The sequence below is a fragment of the Phacochoerus africanus genome, chromosome 2, assembly GCF_016906955.1.
Source record: "Phacochoerus africanus isolate WHEZ1 chromosome 2, ROS_Pafr_v1, whole genome shotgun sequence".
NCBI lineage: Eukaryota > Metazoa > Chordata > Mammalia > Artiodactyla > Suidae > Phacochoerus > Phacochoerus africanus.
The window spans coordinates 130,110,711-130,138,587 of NC_062545.1; the positions used below are offsets into that span (position 1 = coordinate 130,110,711).

General features: G+C 48.3%; 1 protein-coding gene across 2 annotated transcripts; it reads left to right on the forward strand.

Annotated features, from left to right (window-relative positions):
- Positions 1–113: 113 nt before the first annotated feature.
- Positions 114–25,378, forward strand: TGM5 (transglutaminase 5). Of its 2 annotated transcripts, XM_047766555.1 has the most exons (13): positions 114–279; positions 4,870–5,049; positions 5,212–5,457; positions 7,593–7,711; positions 10,030–10,158; positions 10,758–10,935; positions 19,845–19,983; positions 20,704–20,807; positions 20,913–21,152; positions 22,339–22,701; positions 23,185–23,345; positions 24,550–24,683; positions 24,842–25,378. In XM_047766555.1, exons 1-13 carry the CDS (start codon positions 270–272, stop codon positions 24,993–24,995), a joined length of 2,157 nt encoding a protein of 718 aa, XP_047622511.1. In that variant the 5' UTR covers positions 114–269; the 3' UTR covers positions 24,996–25,378. The 2 variants fall into 2 exon arrangements, with proteins under 2 accessions (XP_047622511.1, XP_047622512.1); XM_047766556.1 differs by lacking the exons at positions 4,870–5,049; positions 5,212–5,457.
- The last annotated feature ends 2,499 nt before the right edge of the window (positions 25,379–27,877 follow it).

Below are 27,877 nucleotides of genomic sequence, written 5' to 3' on the forward strand. Positions count from 1 at the left end.
GCCCACATGGCACAAGGCCCTGGGAGTTCATTGGCCTCCACACTTCCTTTCAGCTGAGCAGCCCTGCCAAGAAAAACCCGAAGGCAAGTGAGAAAACCAGTTGCAATCTGCCCAGTAAGCAGGTGGCAGTGCAACAGCCACCCCGCCTTCGGTGTCTCCAGGAGTCTTGGGGATGGAAAGGGAAGCAGACACTCCAGGACCAGTTTCCTGAGGCTCCAGGTCATCCAGCTCTTCTCTGGGGAGCAGCCGGGGGACCAGAGGCAGTGACCATGGCACAAGGTAGGTGAGGCACAGGGAGCTGCTGGGTCTCTAGGCCAAGGAAAACAGAGAGGCTGTAGGAAGTCAAGGGGAGGTGGATTCAGAGGAAGGAAGGAGTAAATAAAGAACAGAGGCAGAAAGAATAAAAACCCCAGAAAGAGCAAAATTCACTGGTGGCCTGAGAACCAGAAGACGAGGTGAAGGCTGGCAGGTAAACAAAGCTAAATAGATGAGTGCAACACACCTGCTTCCACAGCCCAGTGATATGGGGCAGGGCAGGGATGAGGGGTCAGCGTCCCTGCCCTCTCTGCCATAGCTGACTCTTTGACACTATACAAGGCGCTTCTCTGGTTCCCAGCCCTCAGTGAGGGGGCTTGGACCGGATCATCTTAAAGTTTCCTTCCACCTCTAGACTCTGAAGCTTCATTTTTCTCTTTTTCCTCCACCTCAGGGGGGTCTGTAGCTCATCATTCTACCACTCTTCTCTCTGTATCAACTCCTTCTCTCTAGAGCTGCTATGAAGAGTAAATGTTTAGTGGAAACCATTTATTAGAATGAGCTAGAAGCTCTACAACATAACAGCTTCAGCTTCATTTACTATTTTTTGTTTTTAAATTTTTACATATTTTAAATACATAAGAAATATAATGAATACACAGTTGGAGTAAAATAAAGCAATCATTTCAGATAAACCTATAGTTCGCTGTCTGCCACCCCAACCTCAGCCTCATCTCCAGAGAAACCACTGTTACCAGTCTTTTATCTATATATTTGTATTCACATATATACACTCAATGTAATGCATAGGATAAGCTTGTGTGGCTTTTTTATATGACAAATCCATATCATCATATTTTCTACAACTTGATTTTTTTTTCCCCAGCAAACAGTCTGTCTTGGAGTTCTATCCATGCATTCAGTACCTATAGATTTACCTCAATATTTTCCACTTTGCATAGCATTCCAGAGTATGGCTATAACTAATTTACTTATCCAGTCTTCTATTGATGGATATTTATGTTGTTCCCATTTTCCAGTTACACAAGCAAGGCTGCAGTGCACATTCTTACCTCTGCCTCTTTGTGCTCCTGTGGGAATTTCTCTCTCGGATAGATCAATTATTTTAAAGGTTTGCCCTATAATTTCCTTTCTACCTCCCTGATCAATTCACCCCATTCTCCCCTCACATCAAGGAGAACAAATATGCCCAATGATAAATGTACTTCCTATTTGAATATCTGATGTTTAGGCTGAAGACTAATCCCTATGTTCTAGGCAAAGATGAACTTGACACACGATGGATCCATAGCAGGAGATTTGGCCCCAGTGCTGCTGCCACACCTGTTGAGTTGTTTGAGTCATGTGCCCAACCTGAATCAGGGCCAGTTAGCCAATCTCTGTCAGTCATTTGGTCTCCAAAATGAGTGAGCTGCTTCTTCCTAACAGGAAAAAAGCCCGGTGCTTTCCGAGTTGGCAGTGGGTCACATGTCCTTTCGGAATGTGAATGAAGGCCAGCAGTGGGCAGTAGGTCTTGGGTAATAGAAAGAGCACTGGACTAGGGCCAGCTACTCTAGGTTTAATCTTGGGCAAGACATTTAATCTCCCCACACCTTTGTTTTCTCGCCTTCATGTGTGGATGACGTGACAGTTCATCCCTTCAATGTTGTGGGGAGTATTCCAGGAGAAAATTGTTCTACAGTGGCTAGGACAGGACCTAGCACTGAGTAGACAGGCCCTCAACAGGTGTTGGTTGAATCTGAAATCTGAATTAAGTTCAGGGTGATTATATAAAAAATAGAGGGGAGTTACCACCATGGCTCAGCAGGAACGAATCCGACTAGCATCCATGAGAACACGATTTCGATCCCTGGCCTCACTCAGTGGCTTAAGGATCCAGCATTGCTGCGAGCTGTGGTGTAGGCTGGCAGGTACAGCTCCGATTAGACCCCGAGACTGGGAACCTCCATATGCCATGGGTGCTGCCCTGAAAAGACAAAAGACAAAATAAATAAATAAATATATAAAAAGAGAGAGAACTGTATTCAATCTAGCAAACATAGGTGCCTACAACATGCTGACCAATGCTTATATATCTTTCATGATAACAATAATAAAACAACCAGTTTATGAGAAAGGTGCATGTTAACAATAGCCAAAAGAACTTAAGTTTAAAAAGATAAAGTTTAATATTTATTAGGACATTTTGGTACGGTTGATTTGATTCATATTTGTTTATAATTGCTTTATTGAGGTATAATTTTTATGCCATAGAGCTCACCCATTTAAAGTATGCAACCCAGCAGATTTTTTTAAATAAATTCACGTTTTCCAAGTATCACTAGTTCCAAAATATTTTCATCACCTCAAAAAAGAAACCCCATACCCATGAGTAATCATGCCTGATCCTCTTACCCCAATCCCTAGTAAACTCAAATCTACTTCTGTTTCTATGAATTTGCCTATTCTGCATATTTTATATACATTGGATTGTAACATGTGGCCTTTTGTGTCTGGCCTCTTCCACTTAGCATCACATTTTCAAGTTTCATCCATGTTACAGAATATTCAGCATCCCTTTTTATGACTGAATAATATTCCATTGTGTGGCTGTACAGTCCACTCATTCATTAAGCAGTCGATGGATATTTGGATTGCTTACACTTTGGTGCTGTAATGAGTAATGCTGCAATCAACATTCATTTACAGATTTTGTATGAACATACTTTTTTATTATCTCTTGGGTATATTTACCTAGGAATTACTAGGACATATAATAACTCTGTGTTTAACATTTTGAGGATTGTTTTCCAAAGTGGAAGCACCATTTGACAATCCCATCAGCAGTGTATGAAGGTTCCAATTTCTCCACATCCTCACGGACCCGTTATTATCTGTCTTTCTTATTAGAGCTGTCCTAGTGGATACGAAGTGATATCTCATTTGCGTTTCCCTGATGACTAATTACATTGAGCATCTTTTCATGTGCTTATTGGCCTTTTGTTTCTCTTCTTTAGAGAAATGCCTATTCAGATCGGTTGCCCATTTTTAATTTGAGTGATTTGTTTTTTAATTATTCGGTTAGTTTGTATGCATTCTTGATATAAGTCCCTTAGATATATGATTTACAAATATAAGTCATTTTCGGATTTTTATCAAATATTTAGTTCATATTTCTTAAAGTCTAGATACAGCAGAGACAAAATAGCTAGATCTCTATCCTCAGTGGTGGAAGGCAGACAAATTAAAGAGGTAACTATAAAACGATCTGAAATTTCATGCTGAGCTAAAACTAGTAGGTTCTCAGTAAAGGTTTGTTAATGTAAATGAACAATTGAGCATGATATTAACTTGTCAACTAAACAGTTAGGTTCTCTGCAAGTGATGGAGTGATGCCGTTAAGAGGTGGAGATCAGTGAGAGGTGGGAAGGAAGGTGGGCCAGCTAGGGCAGGCTTCCCGAGGAGATGGGTCTTTAACAGGCCTTGGAGGACAGGTGGAATTTGATCAGATAGTGAGGGGTGCCTTCTGACTTGTGGCTCTAATAGGATCAAAATACACTGTCAGGTAGGGCTACCATTCACTTGGGGACAGATTGGCTGGAGGAGAGGGCCCATGCTGGGACCGGTGAGAGGTATTCAAGGTCATTCGTGTCAGATTAAGGAGAGTGCCTATTGTATGGTGGGCTGTGGGATATCACAGGACTTGTAAAGCAAAAGGATGGCAAAATCACATTGTCTTGAGGAAAGATAATCTGCTGATGTGTTAAGGTAGGGGGTGCTGAGGGGGCGTGATGTGGAGAAACAGGACACAGGGACTTGGCGGAGGCTGTGACTGTCACTAGGAGTGAGGAGAGGAGGTCAGAATTATGTTAATGTGGACAGATGCACAATGGATACCACAGACATTTTAAGGGAAGGAGTGAAGGGACTTACGACACATGAACGCATACAGACTGAGAAGAAGATGAGGGAGCCAACCATGATTTAAGGGTGTGCCTGTGGACCAGGGTAGAACCATGCCAAACATGGAGAGGTCAGAAGTAGAGCCCTCTAGGGGACGCACACTTGGAAAACAGTGAGGTCAGTCTGTGTTTTCACAGAAGCTGTAGAAGGTTGGGTGTTGGCCTTTCTGGGGCTGTCCTCTCCAAGGACAGTCACCTGGGGCAGCGACCCCAGGGACTTGCTCCCATATCTGGAGGCTGGTATGGGAACAAGTGAAACTGTTCACTTAAGTCTGAGAAGGTGAATACCAGAGTGAATTTGGAGCCATTCTAGGCTGAAGAGGGCAATCAGACTAGGCCAGGCCTACAAAAGGAGTCAAATACAGGGAGAGAACTGTGTACCACCTTACGGGAGAAGAGGGCAGAAGGTCAGAGAAGCAGGGAAGGAAGCGGGGAGAAGCAAGAAAGAGGCACTTGTGTGAACAGGGCCTCATTTCATCCTCACACCCGCCCATAAGGCTGGCATTATGGATTCTATTTTACTGACTTGGAAACTGAGGCTCAGACAGGCTAAGTTTCTTTTCCAAGTCTGCACAACTAGTAAGTGGTGGACAGGACTGGGCCAGGCCCCATATCCCTGCTCTGTTGTCTGCCCCCGGTCATGCTGTTGCAGGGCTGGAGGTGGCCCTTATCGACCTCCAGAGCTCCTGGAACAATGTGCGGCACCACACGGAGGAGATCAGCTCCGACCGCCTGCTCGTGCGCCGGGGCCAGGCTTTCAACATCACCCTGTACTTCAGGAACCGGGCCTTCCAGCCTGGCCTGGACAACATCATCTTTGTGGCTGATACTGGTGAGGACCACGGCTGGCTGGCAGGGCTTGTGTGTGTGTGTGTGTGTGTGTGTGTGTGTGTGTGACTGTGTGTCTGTGTGTGTCTGTGTGTGTTGGAGGGATTCTCAGGGGCCAGGAGGTCCTGGCACAGGGTCTTAGCTCTCAGCTCTGCTTCCCTCTCAGGACCACTGCCGGACGTGGCCAAGGGCACTCGGGCTGTGTTCAGCTTGGCAGGTCATGGTGGCCCCAGCCCCTGGATGGCCTCCCTGGAGGCCACTGGGGCCGCCTCCATGGAGGTGAGCCTGTGTGCCCCACCCATGGCAGCCGTGGGTCAGTACCTCTTGAAGGTTCACATCGAGTCCCTGCAGGGGCCTGTCACAGCCTACCAGCTCGGCGAGTTCATCCTGCTCTTCAACCCCTGGTGCCCAGGTGAGGTGGGACACCCGTGTGGGGGTCCCACATCTCTGCCCCTTTGTCAGTGCCACAGAGAGTGAGGACCAAGGATTTCTAGACCCCTGCTCCCTACCCCCACAGACCTCCCCAATCCCATGCACTCAGCCTCCACGGCCAGCCGCCACCAAGGACAGCAGAGAGATCTTGCTATTTCTTTTTTTAATCTAGAATTTTAAAATAAACCAAGTCATCTTTACTTAAAAAGAAAACTATTGCAGTTAAGTTTGATGACTGTTAGCATCTACCTTCATCATACATTCTAAAGTTAACTTCCGTTTTTTCATTGTAAGAGTAATAAGAATTATCTTGCATTGAAAATTTGTGGAATGAAGTACAGGGTAAAACCAAGAAAGAAATAAAGAGAGAAAGAGAGAAAGAGAAAGAAAGAAAGAAAGAAAGAAAGAACGAACGAACGAACGAACGAACAAGAAAGAGGCATTCCTATTGTGCCTCAGTGGTTAATGAATCTGACTAGCATCCATGAGGATGCAGGTTCTATCCCTAGCTTTACTCAGTGGGTTAAGGATCTGGCGTTGCCATGAGCTGTGGTCTAGTTGCAGACATGGCTCAGATCCTGCATTGCTATGGCTGAGGGTGTGGCTGCAGCTACAGCTCCGATTTGACCCCTAGCCTGGGAACATCCATGTACTGCAGGTGCGGCCCTAAAAAAAAAAAAAAAAAAACAGGAGTTCCCGTCATGGCGCAGTGGTTAACGAATCTGACTAGGAACCATGAGGTTGCGGGTTCGGTCCCTGCCCTTGCTCAGTGGGTTAAGGATCCGGCGTTGCCGTGAGCTGTGGTGTAGGTTGCAGACGCGGCTCAGATCCTGCGTTGCTGTGGCTCTGGCGTAGGCCAGTGGCTACAGCTCCAATTCGACCCCTGGCCTGGGAACCTCCATATGCAGTGGGAGCAGCCCAAAGAAATAGAAAAAAGACAAAAAAAAAAAAAAAGAAAGGCGAGGAAAGAAGGAAGGAATAAGAGAATAGAAAAAGAAGGGAGAAGAGAGAAAGAGAGGGAGTGAGGAAGGAAGATCAGCCTAAGGTGAAAAGTAAAACCTTACCCTAATCTCCAACTTCTATCCACCAGAGATAATCCTGTCAAGATTTTCTTGTGTAGCCTTGCAAAAATGTTCTATGCTTTATCAAATGCAAATTCATGCATAAATGTTTGTGTGTGTGTGATCATACAATACATACCACAGATGGGATTATTTTATAGCATACTCTAACTTGCTCATTTCATTTAACAATTCAACTTCGGACATGTTTTCTTTTTTTTCTTTTCTTTTTTTTTTTTTTTTTTTTTTTTTTTTTGCTTTTTAGAGCTGCACCTGCAGCATATGAAGGTTCCCAGGCTAGGGGTCCAATCAGAGCTGCAGCCGCTGGCCTACACCACAGCCACAGCGATGCCAGATCTGAGCCACATCTGCAACCTACACCACAGCTCATGGCAACACCAGATCCTTAACTCATTGAGCAAGGCCAGGGATCGAACCCACAACCTCATGGTTCCGTGTCAGATTTGTTTCCACTGCTCCACAACGGGAACTCCCCTGGACATGTTTTCTCATCAGCACATTCATTTTAACAGCTACCATTACTCCACTGTTAAGATGCACCAAATATTTTCCATTAGCCCCCTATTTATGGGCATGTGGCCTATTTCTAGCTTTTGTCATAAACAAACGAAGCTACAAAGAACATCCCAGCACCACCTGTCCAACAAGTCCCATCTTCTGAATCTGCTTGAAGGCAGGGAGAGTTCCACAGACAGCAGACAGTGTGGGCAGAAGGCAGGAGGAACGGGTGGAGAGAGCAGGGAGGATTGAGAGTAGAGAATGGGTCCCAGGGGCTTTGGGGCAGAGGACCCAAACCAAGAAATTCCACCGATGGTAGATTTTTACTTCTACCTCATGTTCATACTGAGCCTATTGCTAGTGTTGATTGGGGGCGGGGGGTCCTCCCCAAGACCCCTCCCTCATGGTCCCCTTGGTGTCACCTGATTCTCTCCTCAGAGCTGAGTTACCATGGTGCTGGGCCCTTGGGAGCTGGGAATGGGGCAGGAAGGGCCACATGACTTTTCTACTTTGTGTCCTCCCCTGTGCTTCCCAGAGGACGCTGTCTACTTGGACAGTGAGCCTCAGAGGCAGGAGTACGTCATGAACGATTATGGCTTCATCTACCAGGGAAACAAGAACTGGATCCGGCCCTGCCCCTGGAACTATGGACAGGTGAGTCTCAGCCTTGCTTAGGGCCCTTCCAGCCCTGGGCTCTTGGGGAGCAGGGAGCGGGAGTGGTGCCTCACGTGAGTCTCACCCCAAATTGCTAACAAATGGGAACTCCATGGCACCAGGAAGATGTAAGCTGTGACCCCAGGGAGCCAGGGCAGCAGCTGTAGAAAGGTGGAAGGTGTTCTTTGCTGACCACGTCTGATTTAGACACAGGATCTAAGCTGAAGGCACTACCCAGGAGTCTCACTGAGTGTGAGGGTGAGGATGAAGGGACCACAGTGACAGTGGCCATGATGGCACCTGGCTTTTTGTTTGTTAACAGTGCTTCCAGTGGAGCCCCAGTTGCCACACTCACTTCATCCTCACAACCGCAAGTGACAGACCCTAGGGTCAGTTCTGTCACACTGAGGAAAACTTGTCCGCTGAACGTCTCAGCCAGGAGCAGGGCTGATGGGGAACGGTGCATCTCCTGCCCCATCGCAATTGCCTCTTCAATTATTTGTTCTCATTGTGTACTTTTTATTATTAAACTAACACATAATTGCTTTTAAAACTTTACAGGTTATAAAAATAGGTGCCTAGAACATTAAAGTTGTTCTGAGCCCTGTCACCAGCAAAGTGTGTGTTTCTCTACGTTTGGTTTTCTACACATATTCTAAAACATGTGATCTTGTTTGTAAAAAATAGCGTCATGTTACTTGCAATGCTCTGCAACTCCCACCTTCCTGAAAGCCCACTTCCTACTTTAAGCTCAGCCCACAGCAGGTGCCCCCCGAAACCCAGTGCCAGGAAGGGTGCTGGGTGCTAGAGGCATGAAAACGAATCAAACACTGTCCCTGAGCCCCCAGTGAAGTGGAGACTTGGTCCCTTAATTAGGTCACTTATCGTGCAGTGGGCTATGTGAAGATTGAGAGCCAGGCACAGGGCATTCTGGGAGCCTGGGAGGAAGAGCACAGGGTTGGATGTGGAGAACCCAAGAGAAACTCGAGCTGAGTTAGCCAAGTGAAGGAACATGGAGAAAATATCCTAGACAGAGGGAAGTATGAGACACAAAGGTGAGAAATGGTTTGCCCTGCTGCAGGGTTATGAGGAATCTGGTGCTGCCTGAGCAAAAATGGTGAGGCAGCGGGTGGTGGGGTAGTATTGCAACACGAGGCAGGAGAGGTGGAAGGGGCCGGGTCAGGGAGGGTTTTATGTGCCTTTAGAGGAGGTTAGAGCTTTGATTCTGTAGACCATGGGGGCTATTTTATTTTATTTTATTGTACCAGTGGCATATAGATGTTCCCAGGCCAGGGACTGAATCTGAGCAGCAGCTGTTGCAGCTGTGGCAACACTGGATCCATTAACCTATTGTGATGCTCAGGAGAACTGAGTAGGGATTGAACTTGTGCCTCTGCAGTGACCCCAGCCATTGCAGTCAGATTCTTAACCCACCACGCCACAGCAGGAACTCCCTCCTTGAATATTTTAAAGCATATCAGTGAACTGATCAAATTGTCCCCTGGAGAAGATGTTTCAGAGAAGCTGCTTAATTCTGTTTATTGCCCAGTGTTCCGTGGAAATAAATGCAATCATTTATTCTCATTCAACAAAGATGCACAAAGTCCCTAATATATGCCAGGTCTGGGTGCAGAGCTGTGAGAAGTGCTGAGAGGAATGCAGCACACATTCAGGCAGGGAGGACAGACCTTGGCTACATCATTGTAACAGAGTCTGATGAGGAAGAGGTGTAGCCACAGCTGTGGAGATAAACCAGGGCGCGGCTTGGGGAAGGCCTCGGAGGAAGTGGCATTCATGCCAAGCCTGAAGGACAAAGAATCAGGCTGCCTTGGGTGAAAATTTTTCATAAACCACATGCTATGAGTCAATCCAGAGCCCCACTGAATCACAGGCACCATGGCAAGTCGGTACCATCACCTCTGCACTAGCTGCCAATGATAAGCTGGGTCAGCAGGTGGGGGTGGAAGCTGAGGCAACATGGCTTTAGCAAGAACATTCCGGGAGCTCCAGGGCTGTGAAGATAAAGGGGAGAAGAGGGAGAAACAGATTTTTCAGGCAGTCAGACTCATTGGGAAAAAAAAACCTCAGGAATTTGACAAGTAGAACATACAAACAGGGCAAGTTGTGAACCCAGAGTTTTAAGACCCTGCCCTGCCTAAGAGGCTCCACAGCTGTGCCGCTGGACAGTTTCCTTCCCAAAGGGTTCGTATTCCACAAACACACTCCACTGGAGAGCTGGGTGGGGTGGGTCGTGTATTTCTTTCCATATCCACATGTGTAAGCACCGATGCCTTGCCTCTCTGCATCTCCCCTCGCAGTTTGAGGAGAACATCATAGACATCTGCCTGGAACTGCTAGCCAAGAGCCTGAACTTCCAGATCGACCCAGCCACAGACTGTGCCCTGCGGGGCAGCCCAGTCTATATCAGCAGGGTCGTGTGCGCCATGGTGAGTTCGGCTCTGGCTCCGCCCACCAGGGCTTGTCCAGGGAGGGGGCGGAGTTGCAGGGGCCCTGCCCACTCGGGGTTGCCCCTGGCTTGCAACATGGGACTGAAGAATTGAGAGGCAGGGGCCGTCTGCTAAAGTTTCGGATGAGACTAATGAAAGAATGTGGGTAAAAGGTTTTCTCAACTGAGCTCTGAAATAGCTGGTTGGGAGCCATTGCCTCTCCAATTTGCCATCAATTCCAAATTGGACGTTTTGGGAAAGACTGAGTGTAGCTCTGGTTCGGGAAATGGTCTTGTTCCTAAGGTTTGGGGGTTTTTTTTGTTTTGTTTTGTTTTTTGTTTTTTTTGCTCTGTCATATTTTCAAAAGCTCCTAGAGCCAAGCTCTGGCTTTGCAGGGATGGGGGAAGGAAGAGTCAAGATAATGGAATAATAAACTAAATAACAGCTGTCAGAATATCTGGCTTCCCATTTAACCCCTTCTACAGCACATCTGGAAGGTAAAATGGGATTGAAACCTCCTGTGTCTCAGGCAACCCACACTTCACCTCTTGTTGAGGAAAAGGCTGCTTCTCATGCTTCTATATATGGCTTCTCTTCAGATAAACAGCAACGATGACAACGGGGTGCTCAATGGAAACTGGAGCGAGAATTACTTAGACGGCATCAACCCCGCAGAGTGGACGGGCAGTGTGGCCATCCTGAAGCAGTGGCACGCCACGGGCTGCCAGCCAGTGCGCTACGGGCAGTGCTGGGTCTTTGCTGCTGTCATGTGCACAGGTAGGGAGTGGAAAGGGCCCCATGGAAAGAGAGAAAGTGCAGCGGCTCATGTCTCAGCCCTCTGAGCCATGCTTGTCCCAGGAGTCTCACACAGCTTCCAGCAAGGGAACAAAATGTCTCATCACTGACCTCAGGCTTCACACAGCTGAGTTTATTTCAGATGGTTCCAAGGTGGGAATCACACACTTCTCAGAACCTGGCGCCCTTCCCTTCTGAACTTGGACAGCCTGGCAGAACACTCTAAGAGCCTGGCTGGGAATTGTCCAGGTCCAACATAGGACTGATGTGAGAGTCCAAGTAATTAGAAAACTTACAGACTGATTGGTGCCCTTTTTAAGTCCAGAGAACGGGCTTGATGAAGAGGTGTACGGGGGAGGGAAGCATGCATCTGAGCAGGGGTATGGGCCAAGGGGCCAGAGCCAGATGGCGACCGTGACCTTGAATCAGCAGTTGTCACATGTTCAGCAGGCTTGGAGGCCTGACGCAGCCCAGCGAGTTAGGGGATGGAGGACAATGACAGAGCAGCTTTTCAGATGGGGAGTGAATGCCACGTTTGTGGAAGAAAAGCCTAAAAACGGGCACTGGGAAAGAAGACAAATGGAAATTGGTTTGCTGGTGGCAAGAGGAGGAAGCAAAAGGTGAGAACTGAGGGAGGTAACACTAGAAGTGAGTTACATGCTGGAGGTTGCAGGAAGAGTCTTTCTGCCTCACCCAGGGCCAAACCTACTCCTGGCTGTCACCCTGCTCACCATGCCTAGGCTGGCTCTCGGCCTCCTGACATACAGATCTGTGCACCTGACTTGAGTCACAACCAGGAAGTTTATTCTTTCTGGCCGGGGAAAGAGGCCAGGTATGGCTTTAACTCACAGGACTCTAGTCTAATCCGGGGAAGCCAGACCTGCCCACAACTTGGTGTTTAGTGAGGACTCAGGCCTTTAGTGTAGAAATTCCCTGTACACAAAGTCTGGTGCTGTCTGTGTCTATGTGTGTGCTGGACCCATCTCCAGGCTCTTGGAGGAACCCTGCCTGTGGAGCCCAGTGCAAAGCAGCAGGTGCCAGCCCTCTACTCAAGGGCACCAGGAGGTTTCTGTCAACACCCACAGAGGTGACTTCACGCAGGTTGGCGAGGGGGAGTCCTGAACTCCTCCTCCTCTGCAGCTGCAGAACCCCATCTGGAGTTGGAGGCTTTCATTGCCCAGGGGTAGGGAACTAGGAGTTCAACAGCTTTGATGCCCAGAGTCACAGATGCTTGGGTGAACCAGGGTGTCTGAGACATCCAGGGAGCAGGTACAGGACTGAAGGCAGGGAATGGATTGATCTTGTATACGACAGAGAGGGAAGCTTCCTGGGCCTGGAAAACCCTAGAGTCTAATGGGCCAGGTGTGTGTGTATAAAGGGAGAGGGCCATGGGTTTGGACGTGGTTGTCTGGAACTGAGTGATGAAAGAGGTGGAGCCAGTGGGTAGAGATTATGCAATGAGAGCAGACTGATTAAAATGTTTATGAGAATCATGGCCCTTTAGTGACCTGGGAAGCAAAGGACTGGGTAAAGTGGGTCAAGCATGGCCTGGTCCACCTGCAGCTTAATCCACACCAGCCTTCCCCAACAGGGTTGCCATGGTGAATAAGTATGTCTGTCAATTTGAAAAACTCATTCACTCATCCAATGAAACGTATTTCATCCTTATCCTATGCTAGGCACTGTACTTCTAAAAACCTTGGATACAAAGATGGGTAAGACCCAGCCTCAATCCTCTAGTAAAAGTCAAGGATTTAGCCAAATCCTTAACCCAAGACAGTAGCCAAAGCCTGTTTTTTTTTTAAAATTATTATTATCGTTATTATTAACAGTAGCTGACATTTACTGGGTATTTCTTTGGTGCCAGGATAGTGGTAATGAAGGATGTAGACTCTGGAGGTAGACTGCTTGGGTTCAAATACGACACTACCATTAATTGGCTGAGTAACCTTGGGCCAGTCATTTAACTTGTGCCTCAGTTTCCTCAGACCTCTATAGAGAAATTGATAGTACCTGCCTTTAGGTTTATCGAAAGGGTTGAGTGAGTGCACACATGGAGAGTGCTTAGAATAATGCCGTGCTACAGTGAGTGTTCAATAAGTTCTAACTAGGATCCCCTTGTTTGAGTCCCCAAATGACCTTTTGAGGTCTGTTCTATCACTGTCTGCATCTTACAGGTGAGGAAATTGAGTGGCAGAGTTGGTCTCACGGCCAGGTCTGGCTGGCTCTAACCCCTAGGCTATACTCTTGCATAAATGATGCTAGACACTGCCATTTACCCAGCCTCTCCTGTGCTTTAGGCACATGCTGGGCACTTTCCAATCCTCCCAACCACCTTCAAAGTAGATATCGTTACTGTCGTTTTTCAGATGAGAAAACTGAGGCTTAAGGTGACCATGTGACTCTCGTCTAATTCAGCTGTGCTCTCTCCCCTCTGCAGTTCTGAGTCCCTCTATTGCATTTTAATAATGTCAGCATATTGACTTCTGCAAGAAAAATCACACAGAGAAGACTTTGCATGCATCAAATATAAGATGGGATTATAATTTTGGGGACAGCTGTTTCCTTGACATCAATTTAGTTGGCTGTTACTTTGGGAATTTCAGAGAAATCCCTGACCTACCCTTCTGGTACTCAGTAATCAGGCTTTTCCGGTTCTGGCCATCCACTTCTTGTGACAAGGTCACCCCCCCCCACCCCAGTCCCCACAGCCCCTGGCTGCTGTGCTCTGTAACAGGGGAACACAGGGGACAGTGATGCTATATTACCTGAAACTTCTCCCCAAAGCCACTTGTCCAAAAGCTACCTATCATAAGATTGTATATATGTGAAATGCCCAGAATAGGCAAATTTAGAGACAGAGAGTGGAGAAGTGGTTGTCTGGGGTTGGGGGAGGGGAGAATGGGAAGTGACTGCTAGTGGGTCTGAGGTGATGGAACATCCTGGGATTAGACAGTGGTGATTGTTACACAGCCTATGAATATACCACTGAATGGTACACTTTAAAAGGGTAAATTTTGTGGTATGAGAATTATACCCCAGTAAAGTTGTTTAAAAAGGAGAAGCCAGGCATCCTGGGAATGTGCCTTATCTGTCCCTACCCGCAGCTGCACAGGGGGTGGGGGCAGCATGCTTGGGTTGAGGGCTGGGACTCTGAGCAGACCTGTGGGCATCACCACCTCTTCTTCAGGTTGGGTCCTGGCCTGGAGCCCCAGAGAGGGTTGTGAGAAGTAGCTGGGAAATGAGGAGACTGTGTGCTTAAGGCGGGGCCCTCCTTTCTTCACCCAAAACTACCCCATCTGTACATCTTTTATATCTTGGATCCCCACTTAGGATATGGCTCACATGTAGAGTCCTCTGCTTAAAACTGCTTTGAACACTCCTGGGTCACACGTCAGCTAAGATTTCTTCTCACTCAGGTGTATAGTGGCCTCTAAAATACCTCATTATCCTCACTTCAGTACAATAACTCCTGTCCTCATGGTTTTAATGAGCCCTTATCCTCAAAGAAGGAACCTCAGCCAAGGCCCTGGTGCTTTACTTTTGCCTCAGTCTTTGGCTTAAGCACAAATTGACTGTGACTCTCTACTGATTTATCAAGGATTCCATGGCATGTTCCCTTGCAGCATGGTGGGTTAAGATAAGGCAAGCACTTGGAAAATTGCCTGGCACATGCTTAGCTTTGCACGAATGTTAGCTCTCATAATTAGTCTGATACTGTTTCAGCCTCTAGTACTTGGGCTGCAGAGGTCAGGCTGGGTCTTGTTCAAAAGATGTTTCCAGACATCCCTCAAACTTCAGCTCCCCATCCTCCTACCAGTTTTTCAGTTTATTTCCCTCCTTTTTCCTTTGGAATGTTTATTAATCATGTTTCTCATTTCATGGCATGTATCATAATAGGTCTGTCAGGTTGCTTTTTTTTTTTTTTTTTTTTTTTCTGCTGTGTCCATGGCACGCAGAAGTTCCTGGGCCAGGAATTGAACCTGTGACACAGCAGTGACCTGAGCCATAGCAGTGACAACACCAGACCCTTAACCCACTAGGGTGCTAGGGTACATCCAGGTCCCTCTTTTTTAAAAAATTAATTATTTAACTAATTGATTTCCCTCTTTTAGCTCATAACCCACTCCTATTCATCTCCCTCCTCAAGAGGGAAATATTTTGATGTGTTTAATATGTAACATGGTATTTGAATGTGTTCTCACAAAAAAGTATATCTTTCTGTGCAACATTTTTCCATTATGTTTTTTGTATTACAAACTATATTTTTCAACTTTAGAAGTTCCATTGGGTCTTTTTTCTATCGCCCATCTTTCTTATTATGTTCCTATCCTTTTGGGTATATTGATAATATTTAAAATAGCTGTCTTAAGGTCCTTGTCACCTAATTCCATTACACCTGTCATTTGTGGATCTAGTTCTATGAGCATTTTTTCTCTTTATGAGTCATATTTTCTGGCTTCTTTACAAACCCTTTTACTTGCTTCGTAATTTTTTAAAATAGACTATTTTTTAGAGAAGTTTTAGGTTTCATTGCAACTGGAGATAAGAGAGCTGTTCCAGTGTAACTTTGTACATCTGAAAAACAAAGGCAATATAACCACCTCGGTTATAAGGGACCATTAAAGGCATGAGAGGACGAACAGGAAGTAATACATTTACCATTTGCAAGGTTAATGCATCCAGGGGGAAATTAAAAGATGCTAAAAATCATCACATTCAAATGCAATTACTTTGACTCTATTAGCTAGGGCTTTGACTCTATTCTTCGGTATAAGCCATGCAAGTGTGGCAGCAAGGCTGACCAAATGCATTTTGATACATTGAACTTGAACTTTGCACTGATTTCTCTTATCAAATTGGAGGCATATTTCCACATGGGGCAGAGGAGGAAAGAACTAGTGAGAAGGCTTCACAGCCAGTCCTGAAACAGACTCCATGTTTTAATACACCATCATGGCGGTGTCCGTCATGGTCAGAAGGGAGGCTGTGCTTCCTGAAGGCAGGACTGTCTTTCGTCTTTGTGTAAGCATCTAAGCCACTGCCTGGTTCACCATGGGGCCTTGACATTTGTCACTGAATAAGTGCCAAATGGCTGAGAGAAGAGAAAAAGCAATTAATGCCAGGAGGGTGGGTGGTATAATATACCTTAGGAATGCTAACAGTCCTTTCTGGCTCTGAGATCTTGACCACTTTTGCCCAAGAATCACTGTGTGAATATGCATGCATGTATGTGCACACACACACAAACACACATGCTCTATGGGGGCTATCTTTTACAAGGGACTCAGCTCCCACAAAATTATCAATGAAAGAGTCACCTGAGTCCCAGGTCAAACTGTGAGTCATCAGGACTGATAGTCTGCAGAAGTGAGGTTCGAAAAAACTATCTTTGGAGTTCCCAATGTGGTGCAGTGTATTAAGAATCTGACTGCAGCAGCTTGGAGGTGTGGGTCTGATCCCTGGCCCAGTGCAGTACGTTAAAGGATCCGGTGTTGCCACAGCTGCAAAGTAGGTCACAGCTGTGGCTCAGATTCAATCCTTGGCCCAGTAACGTCCATATGCCACAAGCGCAGCCAAAAAAAAAAAAAGAAAAAAGTAAAAGAAAACTATCTTCAGAGTTGCCATCATGGCTCAGCAGTAACAAACCCGACTAGTATCCATGAGGATGCGGGTTCGATCCCTGGCCTCTCTCAGTGAGTTAAGGATATGGTGTTGCCATGAGCTGTGGTGTAGGTCACAGATGCGGCTCAGATCCCGCATTGCTGTGAAGAAGGTCAGCAGCTACAGCTCCAATTTGACCCCTAGCCTGAGAACTTGCATGTGCCATGGGTTCAACCCTAAAAAGACAAAAACAAAACAAAACAAAACAAACCTATCTTCAACACAAATTCAATGAGCATCTACTCTGGCCAGCACTGGGCCACTGGGCTAGGAATGAAGAATTGCAAGAAAAGTATTTGATCTGAGCCCTATTCTAGGGGGGATTTGTAATCTGGCTGACAAGATGAGATGAATCCATGAAATCAGAGAGAGCTTCATCCAGGGATTCAGTGTGTGGCACTGGTGATTGGAATTAAGTAAGACATGAGAAGGGAGATGAGTGTGGCACAGAGTAATGCGTGAAAACTTCACAGAGGAAGGTGCACTGAGAATGAAGCGTTGCTGCTTAGTTTAGTGAAGGTGCAATGCTGTGGCTCGTAGTTAAAAGCACTGGAACTTTGAGATTAGAGAAACGAGGGTTTAAATCTGCCTTGGCGCTCCTCTTTCTGTCATGTGACCTCAACCTCTCTTTGAAGTTGGGATGATCACAGGGTTGTGGAGAGGATTATATGAGATTATGCCTGAGCAGTGCTTGGCACCATGCCTGGCACCTACGAGGATGATGATGTCATCAACTGGCAAGGCAACTTGAGAAAAACAAAGGATAAGCTCAGCTGGGGATGCACTTGTTGACAGCAAGGTCTCCATGTGGGTTCAAGATTCAAATTCAGGAGTCATGGGCACAAAGTGAGAGATGAAGCCACAATACAGGATGAGCTCTTTGCAGAGGGGCTGAGCAAACAGGGCAGAGGGGGCAACACCCCAGGAAACATGTATGTGCGCAGCTGTCTAGATCTGAACGTTGTTAGCTCCCTTCATGTGATACTGAAGCTAAAGCCTCCTCCCATTGTAAGAAGCTGTTCTTGTCCCTCTGTCGCCTTACTGTGGTTCCTCTGTCTAGTCCTCTCAGAAGCCACAATGAAAAAGGAGTGAGGATGGATCAGTGCAAATCCATCACCACTCAAGGCTTATGCTCTACTGACAGTCAAACATGGCACCCACAGCACAGTGCACAGCCATTAGGACAGTGCTGTGCTGATGTCGGAAATTGCCAGAATGGACACAAGGTTCATGGGGACATCCGTTTACCCGTCCCGCAAAGAGGCACCAGTATAGGCCTGGTTTTGTCTTGTTAATGGCTATAGAACAATAAAGATGGATATCACATAATCCCTACCCTCAGGAAGACAGGCTCGTAAACAAATCATTACACATCCTGTGCCATGTCTAGTAGAGAACATAGAGTGCCACAAAATCAATGACCTGTGCTCAGGTGGGAACGTGCCCATCCTGCCATGTCTCCACACTCAACACTTCAAGTGGCCATTCATGAATTCGTCAATCTGGTGAAGACTGGAGGCTTGCTCCCTGCTCTCCCTGTCCCTCTCCTTGGCATGTGCTCTTATTATCCTAAGTGTTATCCACCCTCCTCACTGTAATTAGCATAAATGGGCCCAGGCAGTGCTCCTGAGTCACTGGCATGCTCTTGCCTCAGTCCTGTCTCATGTTCCTTCAGTGGCAGCTTTTGCCACCTTCACCCTCCCCTCAAGGGAAGTCACCTCCACCCACAACCCACTGTCAGCTCTGCTCACTCCCTGCCCTCGTTCCCTGGCCCTGTGCAGACATGCTGCTCCAGGGAGGCACATGATTCCCCTCTGGGCTTCTCTCCTCCCCTTTTGGGCTGCATCCAGAGGTGTGTCCCCACCCCTGGCCTGAAGTGGCTTTGTGACAACATAAAAAAAAGGAGCCTAGCTAAAATCTGTAAGCAATTAAGTGTTTCGTATGAGTATCTAAACTACAAATTATAAACATTTTTTAAATGACAGTAGTATTTTAAAGAACGCTTAAAAATATCCCTCTTTTTTGGCTCAGTCATTTAACCTCTTAGAATCTCTTCCAAGGGGGAAAAATAGAAAATGATCTACAGCAATGTCCCTCATAGAATTATTTACCAGGGGAAAAATGAGAACCCGACCAAATATGTAAAAAAGCACTGCTAGAAATCTTGCTTTTGGCAATGTATCAAAACATGGGGAAAATACATGGGATATATAATAAGGTGAAAATACCAGAACACTGAACTGTGTGCATCTGTGGAAGGTGGGCTCAGAATTGGGTACAAGCTTAGCAGCAACGTTCTGCTGCTTCCCAGCTATGTGGCTGTAATCAAGGAAGCAAATTTTCTTAGCCTCTGAGTCTTCGTCTATAAAATGGGGATAATAGCAGCTTCCATGTAGAGTTGTCCTGAGCACAAAATACGTGCAACACAGCGCCGGGATAGCAGAATCTGTGGTTATCATTATCAGTATTATTGAAGGCTGTCTCCTTTGGACTTGAAGGGTCTGGGGTCCCCAGGCCATTGGTCGTGGGATAGGTTGGGTCATATTGCTGTTCCTAAGAGAGTGCAGAATTGGGGAAAAAATATGGCAGAAGGCAAAGAAAAAAGCTGACTGGCAAAGGGAAGGGATGCCCCCTCAGGAATAAAGACAACATTTGACCTCCTTTCAATAATTTCTCCATTAGGTACAGACTCTTACTTTCCTAGTCTTTTGTTATATGGTTTCCTTCCCTTCCTGGCTGGATCTGTGATACTTTCCTTGCTAAGCTTCCCAGCCAATACACCCATAGAGAAGGGGGTATGCAAGCGGCGGGACTCATTGCCTAAGAATCCACTGGTCTTAATCCTTACCACATGAGGGAAGAAATTCCAGCTACTTGCTTGGGAGATGGGAAGATGGAGATTTATGGCCAAAAGAGAAGTGAGACGGGTCAGACTGCCTAGTCTTGCAGGAGGCTTGCCTCTCTCATCCTGCTGGCCAGGCCAGGGGAACCCCAAACTTGCCAGATGCTCTCTCGGCCCTGGCACTGCTGGTCTGAACAACCAGCAGCCTCACCTTTGCACAGAGCCCCAGGGAGAGGAGCTCAGGAAGGCGGGAAGGAAGGTTGGACGTGTCATCAACCCAGGGCCCCATTCTGGTCCTGCAGGTGTCAGATGCATGAGTCCTGAGCCCAGGGCCCTAAGTCCAGGGATCCACAGCCAACAGGAGATTTTTCTGCCCTTTCTACAGTGATGAGGTGCCTGGGGATCCCCACCCGCGTGATCACCAACTTTGATTCTGGCCACGACACAGATGGAAACCTGATCATAGATGAGTATTATGACAACACAGGCAGGATTTTGGAGAATAAGAAGAAAGACACTGTCTGGTGAGAGACAACTTCTCTTTCTAGGGCAAACCCTACCAGCAGGAAGCCGGGCAGGACTGTGCCTGCAACCCTGCTGCCCTCCACGCCTCCATTTCCACCAGACCCGAGGCTGAGTATCCCCAACCCTATAGCTGGGAGGCAGCTGAACACAAATTCAAAGATTTTCTTAGTTTATCCTTTTATGCTATTTATAGTTTGATTGAAGTATAGTTGATTTACAAGGTTGTGATAGTTTCTGGATTTTCTGAGTTTAGAATCGTCTCATTATCTCTGCCCCGGGGCTGGATGGGGGCAGGGGGGGGTGGTTTCCTCTTTGTCGCCTCCGCATTTAATACTCAGCCTGTGGCTTGGACCACAGGAAGCCTGGGGTCTCCCTTTTGGACACAAAGGCTGTGACTGCCTCTGTAGTCAGCAGCACACACACAGGAAAGGGCCACAAGGGCTTTTTGAGAGAGAGTGAAGGGTTTTAGCATTTGCTGGCTCTGGAAGCCTTCCCTCTCGATCACAAATAGGAAAGCTCTTTTCCAGGCAAGCTGAGGCTCACAGGTGGAATAGGCATCACCTGTCTCCCACAGAGGCCTGAAGGCCTGCGGTGTGCTGTCCGTCTTTCTATCCAGCTGTCCATCCCTCATCATCCCTGCCTTTCTCCAGAAGGAGCACAAGACCTGCAGAATCTCCCTCAGCTTCATCTGACACCAGTTCCTCTGGCTTCACCCCCAGGAATTTCCACGTCTGGAACGAGTGCTGGATGGCCCGCAAAGACCTCCCCGAAGGATACGGAGGCTGGCAGGTGCTGGATGCCACGCCTCAGGAGACGAGCAACGGTGAGGCCCTCGGAGGACAGGCAGGGCCCACTTCCACAGAAACAGCCCCCGGCCTGGCCGGCCCAGCAGCCGCAGCCCAGCCAAGGCCCCTCTGTTCCCCTGCAGGTCTCTACTGCTGCGGCCCTGCCTCCGTCAGAGCCATCAAGGAGGGTGAGGTGGATCTGAACTATGACACCGCCTTCGCCTTTTCCATGGTGAATGCTGACTGCATGTCCTGGCTGGTCTTCAGAGGGAAGGAGCAGAAACTTCATCAGGACACCAGTTCTGTTGGCAATTTTATCAGCACGAAGGGCATCCAGAGCAATGAGCGGGATGACATCACGGAGAACTACAAGTACGGAGAAGGTACGACCAAGCCAGGCCACCACAGGAGCCCGTGTCCCGTGGGCACCCCACCCTCACCCCAGGGACCCTCCCTGCCAACTGGGGTGGCCCCCTTAGGGGGCTGGGGACCAGGCGCACTGTCTCCTCAGCCCTTTAGTTTTAAGGCCCCAGGTGGGGTGTCCCCAGCGCCTCACTGCCTCATGCCCACCACCACCCCACGTCCCACAGGCCAGTGAGCACCTCCACAAGAGGGTCTCCTTGAGTACAGGGCCATCGACAGGCATCCCATCAACAGTGTAGGAATTCCTCGCCCCGCCTTCCTGAAAAATCAGCCTTCCACTGAAGATAGCAGGGGGTTGAGTCAACTCTCGCCTATTTATTAATTTAACTTAAAGTTACTGATTCATTGTGTTCTATTGGGTGTATGATGGACAGGCCAGACCAGAGCCAGCACCAAGGCTGAAGTGAACCCAAATGTTCACGCCTACATCCATCCTGTGCAGGGGATGGTTCAGAGAGGTGGGGACCTGGCAGGGTCTTCTGACCCAAGCCAGCAGGAGCAAAGGGCGGCTAACTCAGTCAGCTGTAGACTAATTCCTGGAAAGTGAGACCACCCACCTGTTTCAAGTACCAAGGAGCCAAGCAAAAGCATGCAATCTGAGAGGGCCAGAGGCAGGATGAGGGGCTGGATCTGAGCAGGAGTGAAGGGGGACTATGTGTGTCGGGTGGTGTGGGTGCCCCAGTGCACCCATTTACTGGTAGAATGAGGCTGAGCAAGCCATTGCACCTCTCTGTGTGGGGGTACATGAGGTTCCTGGGAGCACCAGGAAGTGAGGGTCTGTGCTTTGTCCATGTGGAACTTTGAGGCAACACAGAGAAGCTCCAGTGTCTGAGCCACACGATAAGAAACAAGCATTGGACACACCCATGGGTACTGACCAGCATCCCCTCCACTCCCATCCTCTCTGAGGTCATGTGGGTTGGGGTGCCCAGAAGTGGGTCCTGAGGCAAGGATTCAAGGACAAGTGGTTTATCATTGGGGCAATTCCAGAACTACTGGAAGGAAGGAGAAGGAAGCCTCTGTTATTGGAAATGAAGGTTTTTAACACCCCTACAGTGCCAGTGGAGCCTTGCTGAGGGTGTTCAGGCAAGGCTCAGCCCCCGGGTCAGCCCGGCCCACAGCTAGTGCTGTGCTCTGCCCTTCCAGGTTCCCCCCAGGAGAGGCAGGTGTTCCTGAAGGCTCTTCAGAAGCTGAAAGCTGGAGGGTCCCAAGGCTCCCTCCGAGAGGACTTGCAACCTTCCGGGTCCCTGCCGCCGAGGGACAGTCCTCGGAGCCTGGCTACGCCTTCCCTTCGGCCCAGTGATGTTGTCCAAGTCTCCCTGAAATTCCAGCTGCTTGACCCACCGGATATGGGCCGGGACATAAGGTTTGTCCTGCTGGCGCTCAACATGTCGCTCCAGTTCAAGGACCTCAGAGTGAACCTGAGTGCCCAGTCCCTGCTGCATGATGGCAGCCCCCTGCCTCCATTCTGGCAGGACACAGCCTTCCTCACACTCGCTCCTGAAGAAGGTAGGGCTCAGGGATGGGCATGGGGACAGTCTGTGTGCACAGAGTGGCTTATAGAAATGCCAGTGGGGTTAAGCCAGCCAACAAGGATTTGGGGACAGACCCCTGTGACACCGTTTTTCCTAGTGTCCCTTCCTACACAGAGTCCTCCTTCTCTTCCTACCTTCTGTCTCGTCTCCTCTTTCTCTTTCCTTTCTCCTCCTGCTCCTCCTCCTCCAGTCCTTCCTTTACTACCTGAAAGAATGTGGCCTGGGGTGGTGCGGAAAGCCTGAGCTTTGAAGCCATCCAGACCTTGGTTAGAGCCTCCGTGCACACGCATTTACCAGTAGAATGACACTGGGCAAGCCATTTCACCTCTCTGTCTCTCCATCTGAAAGCTGAGTGTCTGCTTCATTGGCCCCTTCCTCTCTGTAGAAAGGGCCCTGATCAGAAGGCCCCAGCTGATTTTCACAGCGAGTCTCACCTCATCCTGTGTTCTCTCCCTAGCAAAGACCCATTCCTGCAAAATCCCTTATTCTCAGTACAGCCAGTACCTGTCCACAGACAAGCTGATCCGCATTAGTGCCCTGGGCGAAGAGAAGAACAGTCCAGAGAAGATCCTGGTGAACAAGATCATCACCTTAGCCTATCCCAGCATCATGATAAATGTAAGCAAGAGCCCTGCATGTGGCCCTCTTTGGCACCAGCTGGGAGGGGGTGGAGCCCTCTGTGGGCTCCCTCAGGGGAGCAGCCCCTGCCTCTTCTGGTGCCTCCAGGTCCCCCTCCCTGCCCCCACCCCCCGCACCAGGAGCAGGAGGTTTAGCTGGAAACACTGGACAAGGTCTCCATTCTCTTGCACCATGAAAGGCCTTAGGGGTGGACTCTGAGCAGCTGCCATGGAGACCCCTCTCCTATGCCTCCTCTGGCTGTCAGCCCTCCCCAGGGTCAATATGAGGGGAGATGAGCTCAGATGGGAGGGTGCTGAGTGGGAGAAGAGCAGTGCTCCAAGGTCAGCTCAGGTTTGATTTGCCATTTCCTGGTGATGCCTCCTTGGACAAGCCCCTGGACCTCTGTATCGTGAACTGTCAATGATCTGATTAGACTAGATGGCCTCCAAGGACCCTCTTGCTCTGACATCCTGAGGGAGCCACTTCGCAGGGCCCTTCCTTCCAGGGCCACCTCCCCAAGGCCAAGCAGCCTCTGGGACCCTGCCAAGTGAGCCTGTAGTGCCCCCTGCTGGTGTATGGAGTCCACTGGAGTCTGTTAGGGAGGGAGTCCCAAGGTGCCTCCAGGACTCCTGAGGCTGCTTCCTTCTCTCTAAGCCCTGAATGATCCATGGCCCTTGACTCACACACAGGGATTGAAAGAAAATGAGCCAGTTATGATAAGACGGGAGGAAGGGGTGGACCCGGATTGCAAGAAGAAGAAACAGACAAAAACTGCCAAAGGAGATTCTATCCACTGGAATTGTGCATGAGAATCCTTTGGAAGCTCTTGATTATTTCGCACTCAGATGAAATCCTTAGAGCAGAGGAAACATTACTGGAGATTCCCAATTCATGAGACCTTTCCATACGCTGGGTGGAGGAACAATGTTTTACACAAACATCCATACATGTATAAGTGAACTGAAAGTTTCACCTAACAAATGTCTTGTGTGATACAGACTGATATTCTCTTCTAGTTCATTTTTTAAAATGTTGATGACAACCCATTAAGTAACTCATAGTTGGAAAACAAAGGCCATGGAAGTCCAGCTCTTCAGGCAACAGATCTAGGGAACCGTGCCCTCCACAGATGTTTGGAGAGCTGGAGGTGGAGTGTGTGTGAGACTAATTCTCTGCTCCCTCCTTTCTGCATTTCCCTGTTCAGGTTTTAGGAGCAGCCATTGTGAACCAGCCACTCTCCATACAGGTGACATTTTCAAACCCCCTCTCGGAGCCAGTTGCGGACTGTGTGCTGACTGTGGAAGGAAGTGGTCTCTTCAGGAAACAGCAGAGGGTCCTGTGAGTGCCGGGAGCACTTGGCCCTCCCTCCCGTCTTATCCTGGTCGGGGGCGGGCGAGTGTTGTCCTTCTGTCTGGACACCAGGAAGGGGAGGCCTATGGCTGAGTGGAAAAGGGCTGTGGGTTAATTTTTCTGGCACTCTCCTTTCTCTGCTGCAGCATTGGCGTCCTCAAACCCCAGCACAGAGCCAGCCTCACTCTGGAGACCATCCCCTTCAAGAGTGGCCAAAGGCAGATCCAAGCAAATCTGCGGAGCGACAAGTTTAAGGACATCAAGGGTTACAAGAACATCTATGTAGACCTTGGATTATAAATTCCGAGACAATGAACTGGATGCATAGAGTTTACGCTTCAGGAAAAGAGCAAGTTCAAATGCAGGCTGTGCCACTCCCCACCCAAACAGAGGCTTTTCCAGGCTGTGACCTGAGCAGCAGAGGAGATGATGGAGGTGATGATGAAGGGTCCCCTGGGCTGCTTGCATCACTCCCCAGGACCCTGTTCAGGACCCAGGGAATCCATGGTGTCCCATCCAGAATTGTGAGGTTGGCCTTGCAAGTCCAGAATTGTTGGACTTGCCCATGATTTACTGACACCCAGATCTCAAGAAAAGAAAAAGACTGGCTAAGCAGCTTACTGTTACTTTGTTGTTGCAATGGCTACTTCCCCGGTACCAATAAACTTCAGTCCTCGTTCTCATCTTTGTTCCCATACAATCAGCACTTTCCTCACGGTGGCTCCCACCTGTTCCCTGGAGGCTGGGAGTTTTCTACTGTTTCACTGCCTGAGCCCATTTACTCATTCAAGAAATATTTACTGAGGAAAAAAAGAGAGTAGTTCCTGTTGTAGTTCAGCGGGTTATGAACCTCACTAGTATCCATGAGGACACAAGTTCAATCCCTGGCCTTGCTCAGTGGCTTATGGATCCAGCATTGCTGTGAACTGTGTGGTAGGTTGCAGACACAGCTTGGATTCCGCATTGCTGTGGCTGTGGTGCAGGCCAGCAGCTGCAGCTCCAATTCGACCCATAGCCCGGGAAATTCCATATGCTTGAAGGTGTGGCCCTAAAAAGCAAAAAAAGCAAAGAAAGAAAATAAATATTCACTGCATGCCTTGTAAGTGCCCTGTTCTGAGTGTAGAGGGTATGGCAGTGAAGGAAACAAAACCTATGCCCCGCCACCACCACCATGGACCTTACATCCTGGTGTGGGGCGTGAGGGAGACAGACAATAAACAGTTCAACAAATAAGAAAGGCACTTACAGGAGTTCCCGTCATGGTGCAGTGGTTAACGAATCCGACTAGGAACCATGAGGTTGCGGGTTCGATCCCTACCCTTGCTCAATGGGTTAAGGATCCGGCGTTGCCGTGAGCTGTGGTGTAGGTTGCAGACGCGGCTCGGATCCCGCGTTGCTGTGGCTCTGGCGTAGGCCAGTGGCTACAGCTCCTATTAGACCCCTAGCCTCGGAACCTCCATATGCCACGGGAGCAGCCCAAGAAATGGCAAAAAGACCAAAAAAAAAAAAAAGGCACTTACAGAAGGTGTATAAGTCACAACTAAGGAGAAGAACCTTTGCAGATGTTCTCTATCATACTATTTTTGTGTCTTGGAAAAAAACCTGGGAGATCCCACATTTGGCCTTCCTTTGAATCGCTTCCCCAACCACATCCAAGAAGTCCCTCTGTCCTGCACAGTTCCAGCCCCTTGGCTGAAAGTCCACCAGGATGCTGTGGTCCTGGATGGCCCTGGGAATGACTGGGACACTGGAGAGAAAGCCAGCAGCACAGCGCAGTGAGGTAGATCTGGGGTAGGGAATGAGGTACTCTCAGCCTTTCCTATCAGTTGCAGCTTGTGTTTACACGCCTGCAGAGCCCAAAGCTACCCCAATCACTATCTCCTCTGGGACACACCTGCTCTCTCTGTGTAGAGAAGTTTCTTGAGTTCTGCATGGAGAAAGGCGCAATGCCCCTGCTCTCTAGGCACTGGCTACGTGACTGAGACAGCTGTTGAAGACATATATTAAAGGCACACTTTAAATTTAAAAGTTAAATCCTTCTATTCTCTATACACAAAAGGGTAAGTGTGGTTAATTAGAGAGAAAGGAGAGGGTGTGGTGGGAATTACAAGGTGGGTTGGTAGTCCTGGAAAAGAGAGGGCTGAGAACCAGGAGCAGCCTGGCAGCACAGAGCTGGAGGTAGCCTACAATTATTTCATTCTATAATTACTGCCTGACAATCATGAAAAAATGGCTTAAGGAGAAGTTCCCATCGTGGCTCAGTGGTTAATGAATCCAACTAGGAACCATGAGTTTGCAGGTTCAATCCCTGGCCTTGCTCAGTGGGTTAAGGATCTGGTGTTGCTATGAAACTATGGTGTAGGTTGCAGACTCAGCTCAGATCCCTCATTGCTGTGGCTGTGGTGTAGGCTGGCGGCTACAGCTCTGAATAGACCCCTAGCCTGGGAACCTCTGTATGCTGTGGGTACGGCCCTAGAAAAGACAAAAAGACCAGAAAAAAAAAATGGCTAAGGAAAACATCATAAAGGGGAGCATCTTACAGAGACAATGACCTCTGAGGTATTTGGAATGTTTCAGCTACCGCACACAGACTCTTTCACAAATGCTGGTTTTGTTTTGTTTGTCTTTTTGCCATTTCTTGGGCTGCTCCTGTGGCATATGGAGGTTCCCAGGCTAGGGGTCATATTGGAGCTGTAGCCACCGGCCTATGCCAGAGCCACAGCAATGCAGGATCTGAGCTGCATCTGCAACCTACACCACAGCTCATGGCAGCACCGGATCCTTAACCCACTGAGCAAGGGCAGGGATCGCAACCTCATGGTTCCTAGTCGGATTCGTTAACCACTGAGCCACGACGGGAACTCCTGGGGTGAATCTGTTTTTAAATTCATCTACAATGTTTTAAATTTTAGATATTGTATTTTTCAATACTAGAACCTCCATTTGGTTATTTTATACATATTTCAATTATCTGCCAAAATTCTGCAGGTTGTCATTTGTTTTCCTGAATATAATAATCACATTTTCTTTCTTTTTTTTACTTTTTGTCTTTTTGCCTTTTCTAGGGCCGCTCCCATGGCATATGGAGGTTCCCAGGCTAGGGGTCTAATCAGAGCTGTAGCTGCCAGCCTATGCCACATCCACAGCAATGTGAGATACGAGCCGCATCTGCAATCTACACC